At 48.9% G+C, this 15,858-nt stretch overlaps 1 protein-coding gene across 2 annotated transcripts in view; it reads right to left on the bottom strand.

The window, feature by feature from the left end:
- Positions 1 to 6,790, bottom strand: part of LOC133250634 (complement C3-like) — a 35,049-nt gene extending 28,259 nt beyond the window's left edge. Inside the window, exons 1-13 of one of the 2 annotated variants that reach the window (XM_061422076.1) lie at positions 6,440 to 6,790; positions 6,120 to 6,327; positions 4,036 to 4,210; positions 3,819 to 3,889; positions 3,642 to 3,730; positions 3,476 to 3,558; positions 3,138 to 3,225; positions 2,178 to 2,280; positions 1,918 to 2,038; positions 1,545 to 1,660; positions 729 to 869; positions 431 to 637; positions 25 to 231 (exon numbers count right to left, since the gene is read on the bottom strand). In XM_061422076.1, coding sequence (XP_061278060.1) covers positions 25 to 231; positions 431 to 637; positions 729 to 869; positions 1,545 to 1,660; positions 1,918 to 2,038; positions 2,178 to 2,280; positions 3,138 to 3,225; positions 3,476 to 3,558; positions 3,642 to 3,730; positions 3,819 to 3,889; positions 4,036 to 4,210; positions 6,120 to 6,327; positions 6,440 to 6,510 — 1,680 coding nt within the window. In that variant the 5' untranslated portion in view covers positions 6,511 to 6,790. Of the gene's footprint in view, positions 1 to 24; positions 232 to 430; positions 638 to 728; positions 870 to 1,544; positions 1,661 to 1,917; positions 2,039 to 2,177; positions 2,281 to 3,137; positions 3,226 to 3,475; positions 3,559 to 3,641; positions 3,731 to 3,818; positions 3,890 to 4,035; positions 4,211 to 5,735; positions 5,769 to 6,119; positions 6,328 to 6,439 lie in introns of those variants that run through there. The other variant, XM_061422077.1, reaches the window with a different exon arrangement.
- Between the last annotated feature and the right edge of the window lie 9,068 nt (positions 6,791 to 15,858).

Genomic DNA, 15,858 nt, shown 5'->3' with positions numbered 1-15,858 from the left:
ACAACTATAAGGAGTTAGGCTCACCTTCTCCTGGCATTTGTCATTCACATCAATCAAAATGGAATCAGCCACCAGTTCAGGGTCCTGTCCTGTCCCCTTGGGCAGTAAATAAAAGGCCAGAATGCGGAAGGAGGGCAGCATCTTGGAAGTCACATCAATAATGGTGGATGCGAAGACACTCCCATGATTTTTTAATTCTTTGGCATGCACAATCTGACCCTTACTCAAGACCTTGGAGACAAGGGAGACTAAGGATGAGAAGGACAGGACCAGCCCTTCCCCAAGGCCATCCCAGCCCAAAAAGGAGGCCCATAGTCCCTTTGCTTCAGCCCACCCTTAGGTCTGAGTCCATCCCACATGGTTCCCACCAACTCAGCTTGCCAGGGTTGTACCAGAGAAAGAATTGCTCAGTGCAAGTCCAGCCCCTCACCAGGATGGTGAAGCGAGTGATCTTGTTACTGACAGAAGAATCTCGATTTGTGTTGAGGTTCAGTTGGAGGTTGCTGCCAACTTCTGTGCTCAATGCCTTCACATCAATGTGCAGGAAGTTCCCTGACTCATCTTGAGTTGAGTAAGGCCGAGCTGTCATACTGGCTGAAGCCTGCTCCTCTGGCTGGATTGGTGCCTCAGTTTTCACCTCGGGAGAGTGATGGACAAGTAAACCCCTCAATAACTCTTCCAGCTTACAAAATCCCAGCCCCACTGTCCCTTCCCCGTAAGTTTGGTACCTGGATAGTGAGCTCCTTCAGATTTGCTTCTGTGTTGATGACCAGAGTAGCCTCACCACGTGGTGTGGTGTGTACTTTCACATTTGTGCAGCTGACGAGGACTTTGGAAGCTGGGGACCCATCAGGATTTGAGACGAAGACCTGGGGTGGAATCTGGTGTGAGATCAAGGACAGGCCTGAGGGTGGCCTTAGGTAAGAGGTGGGAACTGTGAAGGCAGCCTGGATAAGACTGCTTTGTACAGCTGTACAAGTTGTGCACTGAACGACACCAGGAGCACCACTCATTTAGTGCCAATGAATGGCGCCCCTTAGAGTTTTGCAGAGTAAAGCCAGATATGGCAGCCCTGGGGTTTGTGTGCCAGGTGGGTAGGGGTGGGGGGGATTGAGGGCGAAAAGCATAGGAGGAGACATGCAGGGCTTGGGGAAAGCTTGGAGTAGGATTGTCACCAGCTTTTACAATGCCCACCAGACATCTCAAAATCATCCCAAAAGAATGTATACAAAAATAGCACACTTTCTGTGCAAATGCAGTCTCAAGATAAATGTCTAAGCACCACCTTCTAGCCTGACTGTGGTCTGTAACCATCCCCCCTCCATCTTTGGAGAAATTCTGGAGCCATCTCTGTGCTTTGGGGGGATTTGAGTTACGACTTGAGGGAACCCTGGAATAGGTCTGGAGACATGATGGACTCAACTCTTAGACAAATGAATTTCTGGGAGGCAGGTGAATCCAGTGTGGGATTTTGTCTCCTGGGAAGGTCTGTTTCAGGGAAGGGGGGCCCTGAGTCCCTGAGTGGAGTAAACCCAGACTCTGACCCTAAAGCTGAATGGCATCCCCGGCTTGAAATACTGGGGTGTCTTGATGAACTTGATGTTGTATGGGCTCCGAACAATCTTCACCCCAGAGATCTCGGTCTGGACCATCTCACCCCCTGGAGAGACATGGGGACCATGAAATCTGCAGCAGATGTTAAGTTTCTTGGGGAAGAAGCAGGGCTGCTGGTACGGAAGGCACCACTTGGTGAAGGCAAGATAAGATGGTAACACAATTTCGACTCCTCCCAGTCCTTCTGGTATTTCCCAATTTCTCTGCTAAGGAGCTGGCCTGAGGTCACATAGGTGGAGTGCCTGGGTTGGAAAAGGACACAGGGTCGTGAGCTTAGCCAGGGGGCCCAGGTGAGGATGGCACCTGAGGAGAAGACAGTGATGTTGACAAAGATTGAGGCCCCAATGAAGTCCTCTTCTGAGCCTTGGAAGGCAGCCATCAGTGTGTCCTTCTGGAGGGAGATGTGGCCATGGCCTTGAGAGATCTGCTCTCAGAGTAGGAGAGAGGAGAGGAGATGGTTTCTTGGGAAGTAGGGGATAGTCAAAGGAAGGGAGGTGGGAGAAGGGGAAAGAGGGGAGAGGAGGTGGGGGAGGACAGATAGCAGAGGGGTAAGTCTCAATCACCTCCACCCTCTGCAGGGAGCTTTGGATGGGGATCCGACGGGAGTCCTGCTTCACCCCGAAGATGGCCAGAGCATGTCCATCCACTGGCTTGTTGAATATATACCTGGAGGATAGATATCCTTCTCACTAGCTCTGAAGCACCCTCACAACCTCATGAGTCTGCAGACACGACCTCATGTGTTTGCCCGCAGACACGACCTCATGTGCCTGCAGACACAGCCTGTAGGACCTCATGGAGCTGGAGGAAAGGCTGTAACACTTGGGAAGGGCAGAGGGGGCCCCTGGTGACTAAGATGATTCCATTACTGACCAACACAAGCCTGGGAGGTGACAAAAGAACCCCATGAAGTCTTGTTGGGTTGCAGATGTGGCCTATGCAACCTCCCAGGATGGTAGAGGTAGGCTGCACAGCCATATGGAGCCACAGGGAAGTCTGAACAACCCTGGGGTGGCAAAGGCAGCCTGTGAAGCCTCATCAGGCAGTCTACGAGACCTGTGTAGGATGATAGAGTTGAAGAAGTGGTCTATATAATGTCAAGAAGTGACAGACATGGCCACTACAACCCTAGGCAGACAACATGGCCTGTACAGCCTTATAGAGCTGTGGAGATGGTCTGTAAAATTCCAAAAGGCAGCGAATGTAGCATTTGCAGCTTCGTTGAGCTCCAGAAATGACCTGGACAATCTCAGGAGATGGCAAAGGTGCCTATGAGACCTCATGGATCTTCAGAGACGGTCCGAACCGTGAGATATGGTGTAACTCCGTTATGAAGACAAGGTGGCTTGTGCAACCCTGGAGACCTAGGGGATGATGTGCACAACCTCACAGGACAAGAATGTCTCATGGGTGGCAGAGTGTCTCTCTTATACCCTAAGAGCTACAGAAGGGCTCACTTCTCTGCCCATTCAGCTTCTTGGCCTCCCTGGTCCTCTGGCCAGGCTAGGGGTAAAGGGACTCACCGGGCCTGGATATTCACACCCAGAACCTCATCCCTGAGGTAGAAGAAAGTCTTGTTGGGTGTCAGCTGGACCTCAAAAGATGGGAGCACTGGGTGGAGTAAAGAGAGTTACTTACCCTCAGCGTTTCACTGTGCCTGCCCCACTCCCATCCCTTCCCCGCCCCACTTGCTCCTTCCTCAATGCTTCTGGCAGCCCTGGTGGGCTGGACACATGGTCCTGTTCACCAGCCCCCAGCTCAGGCCCTGGCACATGGAACATGCACCATGAGACCTTCTTTGCATTTCCAGCTCCACTCCTTGTGGAGACCCACCTTGTCCTCCCCGGCACACCCTTCTCACCGTACTCCTTCACTTCAAAGCCTGTCTTGAACTTCTGCTTGGGAGCCGTTTGGTAACTGGCTTCAATGGTCCAGGTCCCAATACTGAGGCACAAAGAGTTAGGAGAGTTGGAGCCTGAGAAGGAAGACCTGCCCCCACTCCATCTCTAGAGCTCCTGGCAGGGTACCTGATACGCTCTGGGAGGGTGAAGGAATCTATGTAGACACCATTATCGGGCAGGAGATCCTTGCTGATCACAGCAATCCCCTCCGGGTTCTGCAGGAATGGAGAGCGGGCGGTTCACGCCCCAGCCTTCCAGCACGTGATAGAACCTGGGGTCCACCCTCCCCTCAGGAGAGGTCACCTTGATGTCCAGAGTGAAAGTCCTGGACACAGGATCCATCCTGTGGTTCACGGTGTACACCCGGTATTGAACTAGAGAAGGAGGGAAGATTCTGAGCGTGGGCTAGGGTTTGGAGAGGGGGTGGGTATCGTCATGAGGATCTTGGGCGGTGAGGGAGGGGGGCCTTGGACAGAAGGACACCTTGGGAAGTGGAACATGGGGCCCAGGGGGGCTGCACCTGATTGCTCGGGAGTGTAGATGGTCTTGTCCGTCTGGATGAAGATGTATCCAGCATGGGGAGCCACCAACACCAGCTTATTCATGGATGAGGAAACTGAGGTGGGCGCCCAGTTTGCCTCGATGAGGACATACTGCATCCCGGGTTTTGGGGGGTAGACCAGGTCCTCGGGAATCTGGGGAGAGATGCCCACACTCCTCAGGGTCTGCTGGGGTCTCCATCCTTGCGGGCAAAGCCCTGGACCAGGTGTTGGAGAAGCAATTGAATGGGAGCTCTCTGGTTCTGCCGTTGGGGGCAAGGTTCCAGCGTGCAACGCCCAGGTTGCTGCCGAGCTAGTGCATCCGGCGCGGATGCAATCGCGTTTAGACTGTTTCCCAAGTCACCAGCAGAGGGCGCCTTTTATTCTTTCAAATCTCAAGCTATGATTTATTTTATTTTAAACTTTTTATTTTGTGTTGGGGTATAGCCGATTACGGAGAAGGCAATGGCACCCCACTCCAGTACTCTTGCCTGGAAAATCCCATGGATGGAGGAGCCTGGTGGGCTGCAGTCTATGGGGTCGCTAAGAGTCAGACACGACTGAGCGACTTCACTTTCACTTTTCACTTTCATGCATTGGAGAAGAAAATGGCAACCCACTCCAGTGTTCTTGCCTGGAGAATCCCAGGGATGGGGGAGCCTGGTGGGCTGCCGTCTCTGGGGTCGCACAAAGTCGGACACGACTGACGCGACTTAGCAGCAGCAGCAGCAGCGTAGCCGATTAACAATGTTGTGATAGTTTCAAGTGAACCGTGAAGCGACTCAGCCATGCATATACATGTATGCATTCTTCCTCAAACTCTCCTCCCATAAACTCCCCTCCCATGCAGGCTGCCATATAACATTGAACAGAGCTCCCAGGTCCTTGTTGGTTACCCGTTTTAAACACAGCAGTGTGTACATGTCCATCCCAAACTCCCTAAATATCTCTCCCCCACACCCTTCCCCCATGGCAAGAATAAGTTCGTTCCTCAATACTGTGAGTCTCTTTCTGTTTTGTAAGTTCATTGGTATCATTTCTTTTTAGATTTGCACAGAGGTGTCATGTGGGTTAATCAAGGCCTTTCTTGGAGCCCAGACTTAGGGGACTTTGAATTTCTAAATGGATAGAGCATGCCAACCGGTATATATAGAATGGATAAACCACAAGGTCCTACTGTAGAGCACAGGGAACTCTATTTAAAATCCTGTGATAAACCATAATAGAATAGAATATGAAAAAGAACGTACGAAAGTGGAAGTCACTCAGTTGTGTCTCTTTGTGGCCCCATGAACTGTAGCCTGCCAGCCTCTTCTGTCCATGGAATTCTTCAGGCAGAATACTGGAGTGGGTAGCCATTCCCTTCTCCAGGGGATCTTCCCAACCCAGGGATCAAATCCAGGTCTCCTGCCTTGCAGGTGGATTCTTTACCATCTGAGCCACCAGGAAAACCCAAGAATACTGGAGTGGATAGCCTATCCCTTCTCCAGTGGATCTTTCCGACCCAGGAATCAAACCGGGGTCTCCTGCATTGCAGGCTGATTCTTTACCAACTGAGCTGAGGCCTAATAAGAAAGATTTTAAAATCTTTTTCTGCTTCCCAAGCCACCATGCTGCATCTCCCTTCCAGGTCTTTGCTTAGACTGTTCACCCTGAAACAAAGCCATCTTCTCCTTCCCACCTTTAACCTTTCACTTGATTACTCTGAGATTTTCTGGAAAAAAAAAAAAAGAAAGTGTTAGTCGCTCAGTTGTGTGTGACTCTTTGCCACCCTATGGACTATAGCCTGCCAGGCTCCTTGATGCATGTAATTCTCCAGGCAAGAATACTGGAGTGGGTAGCCATTCCCTTCTCCAGGGGATCTTCCTGGCCCAGGGGTTGAATCCAGTCTCCTGCACTGCTGGTGGATACTTTATACCATTGAGCCACCAGGGAAGCCTATTGCTGTACAGCAGTAATTAACACAACGTTGTAAATGAACTATACTTCAATAAGTTAAACAAAAAATAGGACATAAGAGGAGCAGTAAGTATATCCAGCCCACTCATCTTGGCCTGTCACCCACCGTCACTGATGCTTGGTCCATAAAGTGGTTTTCCTTTGAGAGAACGAGCTCTCTCCTGGCCACCCGAGTATTCTTCATGGGGAAATCCCACACGCTGAGATTCACCTCAAGGGGATGGCTGAGGGGCTCACTGGAGTCAGAATGAGCCTCCACATGGATGGTCTCTGGGCTGCCGATCCGCAGGACCCGGGGGGTCACCAGGATGTACCTGCCAGTGAACATATACAGGGGGACAGGAGGATTCAAGTGGGGGAAGCAATGGACTGGGGTCAAATGCAAGGAATCATGCCAGCGGCCGGGTCCCCTCAGTTCTGACTCACAGCGGCTCAGCCTGGGCGATGGGGATCCCCAGGAGGAGAAGCAGCAACCCCAGGCCCCAGGGCACGTCCATGGCGGTGGGTGGAAGATGCTTGTCCTCTTGTCCACCTCAGCGCTGGTCTGTTTGCCTTGGCTTGTCCTGGTTGAGTTAATATCTAAACGAACAAGGGGAGGAACTTCCCATAAATCCAGTGAAAGATGAGGGGCTGCTCTGCCCTTCTCAACCAGTGCTCTGCAGGGTCCGGGGTCAGGGAAAGTTGCACTGAGACTACTCCAGCCCCACCCCCACCTTGGGGGCCAGAGCGTAGGGAGAGCTGTCTTTCCCATCAGCCACTGGGTCTCATCCTGAAGCCCTCTGCTCCCACAGCAGGAAGGAGGTCACTTCCCAGGCCAGGGGACCGCTAGGCGCAGCACACACTCGGGACATAGTTGGGATTGGGTGGTAGGGGTAGGAGGAGACAGGATGTTCCCACCTCTGCCCTTGTGAAATTGGCAAGAATTTCTGGGGTAGCTGCTCTAACAAGGGCAATGCAGGCATTATGTTTTTATTTCCCAATCACAGGTGTGATCAGCTGTATGAGGCATTTAGCCATCTGGCCCTGGGACCCACTGTAGTGGAAGCTTCTGGAAAATGCACAGGTCAAATCCTCTTACTGGGCTTCTGAGCGACTGAGTGACTTTCACTCAGCATGAACCTCATGGCTTTTCTCCTTCCTTGCAGGAGACGGTTGTGTGTGTTAGTCGCTCAGTCGTGTCCGACTCTGTGTGACCCCCATGGACTGTAGCCCACCAGTGTCCTCTGTCCATGGGATTCTCCAGGCAAGAATACTGGAGTGGGTTGCCATTCCCTTCTCCAGGGGATCTTCCTGATCCAAGGATTAAACCCGGGTCTCATGCACTGCAGGCAGATTCTTTACCATCTGAGCCATCGGGGAAGCAGGAGACAGTTACACTTGGTAAATCGCCCACTGTCCATTATTCCAAAATCACACCAGTCTCTCTGGGTTCTTTTTCCAGATGGCAAATTATACGCTATTATAGTTAAAGTGAAAGTGTTGGTCACTCAGTTGTGTCCGACTCTTTGTGACCCCGTGGACTGTAGCCCATCAGGTTCTGCTGTCCATGAAATTCTTCAGGCAAGAATACTGGAGTGGGTTGCCATTAAACCATGGAGGAAAACACATCCTGATTGAAGCATTCCTGGAAGAAGCCTTCCTCTGACCTGAAATCATTCTCACTGGCTGTCTAATATGCTCTATTTGGACTTCCCTGGTGGAAGAGTAGATAAGTAAGAATTGCCTGCAAATACAGGGGACACAGGTTCAAACCCTGGTCCTGGAAGATTCCCCATGTCACGGAGCAACAAAGCCTGCGAGCCACGACTACTGAGCCCAGAATCCTCAAGTACTGAAGCCCGAGCACCCTGGAGCCTGTGCTCTGCAACAAGACATCACTGCAATGAGAAGCCCACGCACCACACCTGAAGAGTAGCCCCCACACACTTCAACTAGAGAAAGCCCGCCTGCAGCAGTGAAGACCCAATGCAACCAAAGATGAATAGGTCGATGTATAAATAAATAAAAATAGGTCTCCTTCTTCGATGAGGTCAACACTGCTAGCTTGGGGAGTCTTGCCTAAAAGGGACCCAGACCTCCCCAAACAATGATAATATACATTTATGCTACAAAAATTCACCAAATATTTACTACAAGCTTGGCCCTACTTAGCATGCTGGGGACACAGCAGTGACCATAATAGACAAAGTCTCTGCTTTCATGGACTGGATACTTTTCTGAGAACTTATTTTCTCCTTAGATTTCATAGCTTCCCATGACCTTGGTTCCCTGTGTACCAACTCTGTGGATTCTACCTTTGTAGAGAGCTGGGAAACTGAGTGTGTCAGACACAAAGAAGATAGTCATTTATTCCTCAGGCACTTCTTGTGCACCTACTACGTGCCAGATGTACACTCGCGGAAGTCTCAGAGTCATGCTGAAGTAAGAATTACCACCCATTGTGTGGATGAGGAAACTGAGGCCCAGAGATGGTGGGCAACTTCCCCCCACATCAGGCACGTGAGCCCTGCGGGTTGGGTAATGCCCTTACCAAAATCTATGGTAAACAGTCTCTTATGAAACAAAGAACCAACAGAATGGAATTACGGCCTGGATCGGGGATGCAGGTGAGACCTAATTTAGACGATTCTAGAACACTGGTGTCCATTTGGGGTGGCATGTTCTACCGCTGTCCCAGGATCTCAGGGAACCTCCGTTGGTCTTGTTCAGCTCTCCCTTGGCTGGAGTGAGCTCTCCCACTTCACATCTTCATCCCTACACCAGGTGCTCACATCTCCCCCACCCATCCCAGGGGCCCCCACATGTCCAGAATGGAGGATACCCAATGGTGAGTGGCTGCTGAGACTTATATAATCTCATCTTTCTCTCCAGTCTGGGCTCCTTCCTCCATGCCAATGCCTCTGTCTCCTGAGTGGGAATCTTTGCTAGGTAGGTGCCTCCAAGCCTCTCTGCAGCACACTCAGGCCTGCAGCAGTCTCTTGAGTTTCTATCAGTATTTTGATTTGGAAGTGGGTCCAGGAAAGAAAAACTGCCCTAGGGTGCCAGTGAGCAGCAGAGGAGGCAGGAAGCACTTAGACTACTCGGGTGGGGATCCTTTGAGATATAGCCTTGCCACCCAATGAACTAATGGATGGGGGTAAGAATGGGTGCTGACTGAATGAGTGATAACAGGAGTTCATATCTCATCCACCTGACCCCTCCATCCCACCCCAATCCAGGTACCCCAAAAGAAAAATGATAAGTGTTTGCTCACTAATTGAAATAAATTTGAGCACCTACTGCATGCCCAGCCTTGCTGTAGGTGCTGGGGACATAGCAGTGAACAGAATGGAAACCACCACCCTCCTGGAGTGGATATTTACCATAGCCACATTCACCTGGACTCTCTGAATCCTCTCAGCAATCTAAAGATCCATCATTGGCCCATTTTGCAGGGGAAAAAAACTCAAAGTGAAGTCTCCTGCCCCAAACTGTACAGCTAGGAAATTTAAGCACAGAGAGGTTAAGTGACTCACTCAGGGTCACACAGAAAGTTAACAGATGGAACTGAGCCTTGGAATCTGGACTTAAGAGGGAGCCCAAATTAGCAGATGCAAACAACTATATATATATATATATATATATCAAAAAAATGGATAAACAATGAGGTCCTGTTGTATAGCATAGGGAACTACCGTCAGTATACTGTAATAAATCATAATGGAGAGGACTTCCCTGTTGGTCTATTGGTAAGACTTTGCTTTCCAATTCAGGGGGTTTGGGTTCCATCCCTGGTCGAGGAGAAGGGAAAGGCTTACCCACTCCAGTATTCTGGCCAGGAGAATTCCATGGACTGTATAGTCCATGGAGTGGCACAGAGTTGGACACGACAAAGTGACTTTAATTTTCTTTCACTTTCCTGGTCAAGGAGATCTCACATGCCTGGGGGCCAAAATTCAACAAAATAGAAAGCACTATTGTAACATATTCAATAAAGACTTAGAAATAATGAAAAAGAATATGAGAAAGAATATACTTATATATATATATGAAAGTGAAAGAGGTAGTCTCTCAGTGGGTGCCGGACTCTTGGCGACTCCATGGACTGTAGCCCGCCAGGCTCCTCTGTCCATGAGATTCTCCAGGCAAGAATACTGGATGGGGTTGTCATTTCCTCCCCAAGGGGATCTTCCCGACCCAGGGATAGAACCCCAGTCTCCAGCATTACAGGCAGCTTCTCTACCATTTGAGCCACCAGAGAAGCCTATGGCTCAGTCACCTTGCTATACACCAGAAACTAACATAACACTGTAAATCAGCTCTCCTTCGATTAAAAAACGAAACAAAGAGGGAGCCCAAGAAGGGTAGGAACTGGGGAGAGCAGCCATGGGTTCCACCCAAGTCTTCGGCAGCCACCAGTGATCAAGTCCAACCTCTTGGACTTGGCCACGAGAGGGCGCCAGCGAACCTCCGGCCAGACGCTGAGCAGCGCTCGGCCTCCTCCCGCAGGAATGTCAGTGGCGGAGGGAGGGGACTTTGGCGGCCAGCCCAGAGCAGCTGCTGCTGCCGCCGCTGATTCCGCCCTCCTTCCCCCTCCCTCCCTGGGACACCGGGCTTGCAGAAAGGAGGCCGGCGCGGGAGGGGCGGCTTTGCACGGATTTGTGGCCTCTGTTTTCGTCCCCCTCCGCCTGGGCTTCCAGCCCGAGGCTTCCCGGGAAAGGCCGGGAAGGACCCAGGAGACAGGGAATAACACCCATAACAGCATAACAACGGATAGTTGTCATTTGTAGTACACCTACGAATCCCTGCGCTTGGTGGGACTTTCCACCAACTGCTCCATTCTACAGATAAGGAAACGGACGCTCAGAGAGGTACGGTTGATTGCTCAGGTAGGGGGAGTCAGGAGCTTCTTAGTGTGGAAGGCATGGCCGGGATGTGGCCAGTTTAGTCACTTCCAGTCCTAGCCCAGGCTCCTTGGGCCATTTCTTGGCTTCCTCAGAGCTTCTAGAACTGGCTTTGCTTCCTGTTCCCTACGGGAATCTCATGCCTTCTCTGCTGGTCAAAGGCGGTCTCTGAAGGCTGTCAGAGTTTTCAAGGGAAGCTTATTGCCAACAGAGGAGAAAGAGTAATTTAGCAATCACATTTGGGGTTGATTACTGGGTCTGAAAGCACCATGGAATTTCAATAATATGTGTCCCCAAAGAGCTCACAGCCAGGTCAGGGAGAACTACTCATAAATAAGCAGATGTGAGAGCCCAGAGGAGCCTGCTAACCCATTTAGTCTGAGGAGTAAAGGAAGGCTTCCTGGAGGAAGTTGTATTTAGGCTGAAATCAGAGAATCTCAGGGCTTCCACGGTGGCTCAGACAGTAAAGAATTTGCCTGTAAATCAGGAGACCTGGATTCAATCCCTGGGTCGGGAAGATCCCCTGAAGAAGGGAATGGCTACCCACTCCAGTATTCTTCCCTGGAGAATTCCATGGGCAGAGGAGCCGGTGGGCTACAGTCCATGGGGTCGCAAAGAGTCAGATGCGACTTAGCGACTGAACAACAAGCAACCGTGTGCCATAGGTGCCCGTGATGCAGCTGAGCACACAGTCTCGTCCCCGTGGAGACGATGTTCTAATGGGTGGAGATGGGCAAGAGACAAATATGTCAGGTGGTGAGAAATAAAGCAGGTCTAAGGTATACAATGAATCTGCTTGTGCCATCTTGTGGTGATCAGGGAGGGGCCCCTCTGAGTCCCTGTATGAGATCAAGGAGGGAGACTTGTGGAAATTTGGGAAAAGTGTTCTAGGCAGAGGAAACAGCAAGTGCAAAGGCCCTGAGGCGGAAGTGTGTGTGGAGGTTTAAGAAACAGCAAGGAGACCTGTGTTCCGGGACTGGAGTGAGCAATGGTGAGAGTGATGGAGATAATTTGAGATGAATATTCAGGGGTCAGATCATGTAGGAGGCCTCATCACTGTGGATCTGAATCTAAGTTAGAGATGGAACGTGGAGAATTTTGAGGATGGGAAGGGCATTTTCTTTCTGTGTTAGCAAATTAGTCTGAGGATGCCCTTTGTTACTATGACTTGAAATCCAAAAGTAACAAGGAGAAGAAAGGTGAATAATTCCACCACATAAAAACAAGGCCAGGACTTCTCTGGTGGTCCAGTGGTTAGAAATTGCCTGCCAGTGCAGGGGACATGGGCTCCATCCCTGGTCTAAGAAGATTCCCCACGGTACAGGGCAAGTAAGTCTAAGTGCCACAGCTAGTGAGCCTGTGTGCCCTGGAGCTGATGCTCTGTAATGAGAGAAACCACTGCAATGAGAAGCCCACGCACTGAACCTAGAGAGTAGCCTGTGCTCACCACAACTAGAGGAAGACCGAGCACAGCAAGGAAGACCCAATGTAGTCAAAATAAATAAATAAACAAATGCACCTTCATAAAAAAAAAAAAAAAGGGCCAAATGCCACCACAGAAAAGTTTAAAAAAACCTGGGAAAACATAACTGTACTTCATATTATAGACCCCTTAATGTCTATAATATGTAAAGAGTTTCTAAGAATTAAGGATAAAAATATAAATATAAATTTGTATATTTACATAAAATATGCAAATCCCATAGGAAAAATATTGAGCAAATGGTGTAGTCAGAATGTTCACAAAAAATGAAACACAAGGGTTCTTTAATGCATTAAAAGACACTGGGCCTTGCTCTTAATAAGAGCAATGCAAGTTAAAATAAGAGGAATGTGAGATACCAATTTTTACATGTTAGATTGGCAAAATGATGCTCAATATGGTTGAGCTGTTAAAAAGTGAGCATATTAATATGTGGACTTCAGTCCTCCCCAGTAGAGATGAATTTGATGATGTTCATAAAGATTACAAATGCTTAGCTTCTGTGGCCAAGAAATCCCATGATAGAAATGCTTGCACGTGTGTGAAATGATGTATAAACACAAGGTTATTCATTGCAGCCATTTCTATCATAGCCAAAGGTTGCAGAGAACCCCTAAGATTCTTCATGAACTCCAGGACCAGTTGTATAAATTACCCCCATCTACACAATGGAATATATTACGGCTGAATCAAAGAATGAGGAAGTCTGCTCCGGCTGATGGGGGGAAAGCTCCCAGGACATACTCAAGGAAAGATCCCTTCACTCTTCACTCTTATGTGTATAGTATGTTGCTTTTTGTGAAAAAGTTTTAAAAGTGTATATTCATTTTTTCCACTAAAATGCTACACATTTATTTTTATATTTTTTAAATGTAGGCAGTATTTGAGCATTTTATTTTAAAAAATTAAAAACAAATCTTTTTGTATTGTTTTTGGCTGCACCCCTGCAGCATGCGGAACCTTAGTTCCCCGACCAGGATTGGAACACGTGCCCCTCTGCCTTGGTAGGGCACAGTCCCAACCACTGAACCACCAGGGAAGTCCCCTTATTTTCAAAGTTGTGGTAAAATCCACACAACATAAAATTGACCATTTTGACCATTTTTTGTGTACAGTTCACAGGCATTAAGTGCATTCATATTGTTGTTGACCCACCACCACCAGCCATCTCCAGAACTCTTTTTACCTTCCCAAACTGAAACTCTATCCCCATTAAACCCTCACTCCCCATTCCCATTCCCCAGACTCTTTGAACCACTATTTTACTTCCTGTCTACGAATTTACATATTCTAGGTACCTCATATAAATAGAATCACGCAATAGACTTGTTCTTTTACAGCTGGCTTGTATTGCTTGGCATAATATCTTCAAGGTTCATCTGTGTAATGTCTTCAAGCTTCATTTGTGTTGTAGCACAGGTCAGGATTTCCTTCCCTTTTATTTTAAAATTTTGCTTGCTCTGGGTCTTTGTTGCAGTGCGTGGGCTTCTCTAATTGCATCATGCAGGCTTAGTTGCCTGGTGGCACGTGGAATCTTAGTTCCCTGACACGGGCTTGAACCTGTGTACCCTGCATTAAAAGGCAGATTCCTAACCATTGGACCACCAGAGAAGTTCCTTCCTTTTTAAGGCTGAATACTATTCCTTTGTGTGATTATACCACAGTTCATTTATCCATTCACCAGGTATTTTTTTCCCTTGTATATTCAGATAGAAAATCTGGATAAATAACTCATAAAAGTTATTACAGGGAGGGGTGGGGAAATCAGAAACTGGGTAGTTGAGAAATGAGGAGGGTCAGAGAATGGCTTAAAAATATTTCTTAATATGTATTTTTTATTTTTGTGTATGTTCTTCTGTATTTTTTGATTTTGAAAAGCACTGTGAATGTTTTAACTATTTGAAAGATATTTTTAAGGGTCCTCTGGGCTGTTGTCTGGAGAATATATTGTAGGGAGGAAAATGCAGAAGGGGAGGAGGCTGCGGCAATATTCTAGGTGAGAAATCTTGGTGGTTGGACTAGGCTGGAGGCCAAAAAGGTGTTTTGAAGTACTTGGTTCTGAGTATATTTTGCAGGTCAGGTGAATAGGCTGTCCTGATAGACCATATATGAAGTGTGAAAGAAAGTAGAGATAATGCCAAGATTTTTGGCTTGAGCAGTTAGGATGGACTTATTTTGGCTAAGATGGGAAGATAGGATGGGGGGGGGTGTGAGTGTAGAAATCAAGAGTCAAAGGTAGGCTGGTTATTATCACCTTCTGAGCTTTGATCAGTCTCTGCTGGTCAGCGGTAGCATTCACCTAGCAACCTTTCTCTTCCCACCGCAATTGTTTTGTAAACGTATTTATGTATTTATTTTTGACTGGGTCTTCTTTGCTGCTGGTGGGCTTTCTCTAGTTGCAGCAAGCCGGGCGCTACCCTCTAGTTGCCACGCTACTCTCTAGTTGGGCTTCTCATTGTGGTGGCTTCTCTAGTTGCAGGCTCTAGGGCAAGAGGGCTTCAGTAGTTGTGGCTCCTGGGCTCTAGAGCACAGGCTCAGTAGTTGTGGTGCCTGGGCTTAGTTGCTCTGTGGCATGTGGGATCTTCCCGGACCAGGGATCCAGGGATTGAACTCATGTCTCCTCCGTTGGCAGGCGGATTCTTTACCACTGAGTCACCAGGGAGGCTCTGCATTTGTTTGTAGAGTTGCTATCTGGATTGATGATGATTCTTCCTGATTCGCAACAGAAACTGACTCAGGGTGATTTAAGCTTCAGAGGAATTTCTCGGGTGGATACTGGGGGTTCATGGGATCACCAGCCTTGGAAGATGGAAAAGGACAAAGTGAGGGCAGGACAGCAGCTAAGACCACAGTTTAAATCATCCCCTGGAACCAGCCAGCAGCTCTGGTTTTTGTTGCCAACACTGGTGATGCCACGCTTACATCCCTTCTGCCCCCTCCTCTTCCTGATCATTCCTCCAGGTGGGCAGCTCTCCATTCTAAATCCTGTGCATCTGCAGAGTGGAATCAGGGTCACATGCTCGCCCTCAAGCTGCAAGGGAAGCTGGGAGAGAAGGTCTGGTGTGTTCTTGTTCCAAGAGTCTATATGGAGACTTCCCTGGTGGTCCAGTGGTTAGGAGTCCGCCTGCCAATGCAGGGGACACAGGTCTGGGAAGATCCCACATGCCGCAGGGCAGCTAAGCCCATGCTCCACAACTACTGAAGCCACATGCCTAGAGCCCATGCTCTGCAACAAGAAAGCCACCGCAACGAGACACTTGCGCACCAGAATGAAGAACAACCTCTGCTCGCTGCAACTAGAGAAAGCCTGTGAGCTGCAATGAAGACATAGAGCAGCCAAAAAAAAAAAAAAAAACTATATGAACGGGGTTTGGAATACTGTCCGCCCCACCTGCAAATAAAAATCAAGTTCGGCTTCACTCATCCTGGGTATGATGGCTCTTCCTTCTTGGTAAGGAGGTAATTGTGTCTTTTAAAAT

The sequence above is a fragment of the Bos javanicus genome, chromosome 7 (assembly GCF_032452875.1).
Source record: "Bos javanicus breed banteng chromosome 7, ARS-OSU_banteng_1.0, whole genome shotgun sequence".
NCBI classification, from domain to species: Eukaryota; Metazoa; Chordata; class Mammalia; order Artiodactyla; family Bovidae; genus Bos; species Bos javanicus.
Note: the sequence above shows the minus strand (reverse complement) of the source record. Positions and strands in the feature narration are given on the sequence as shown.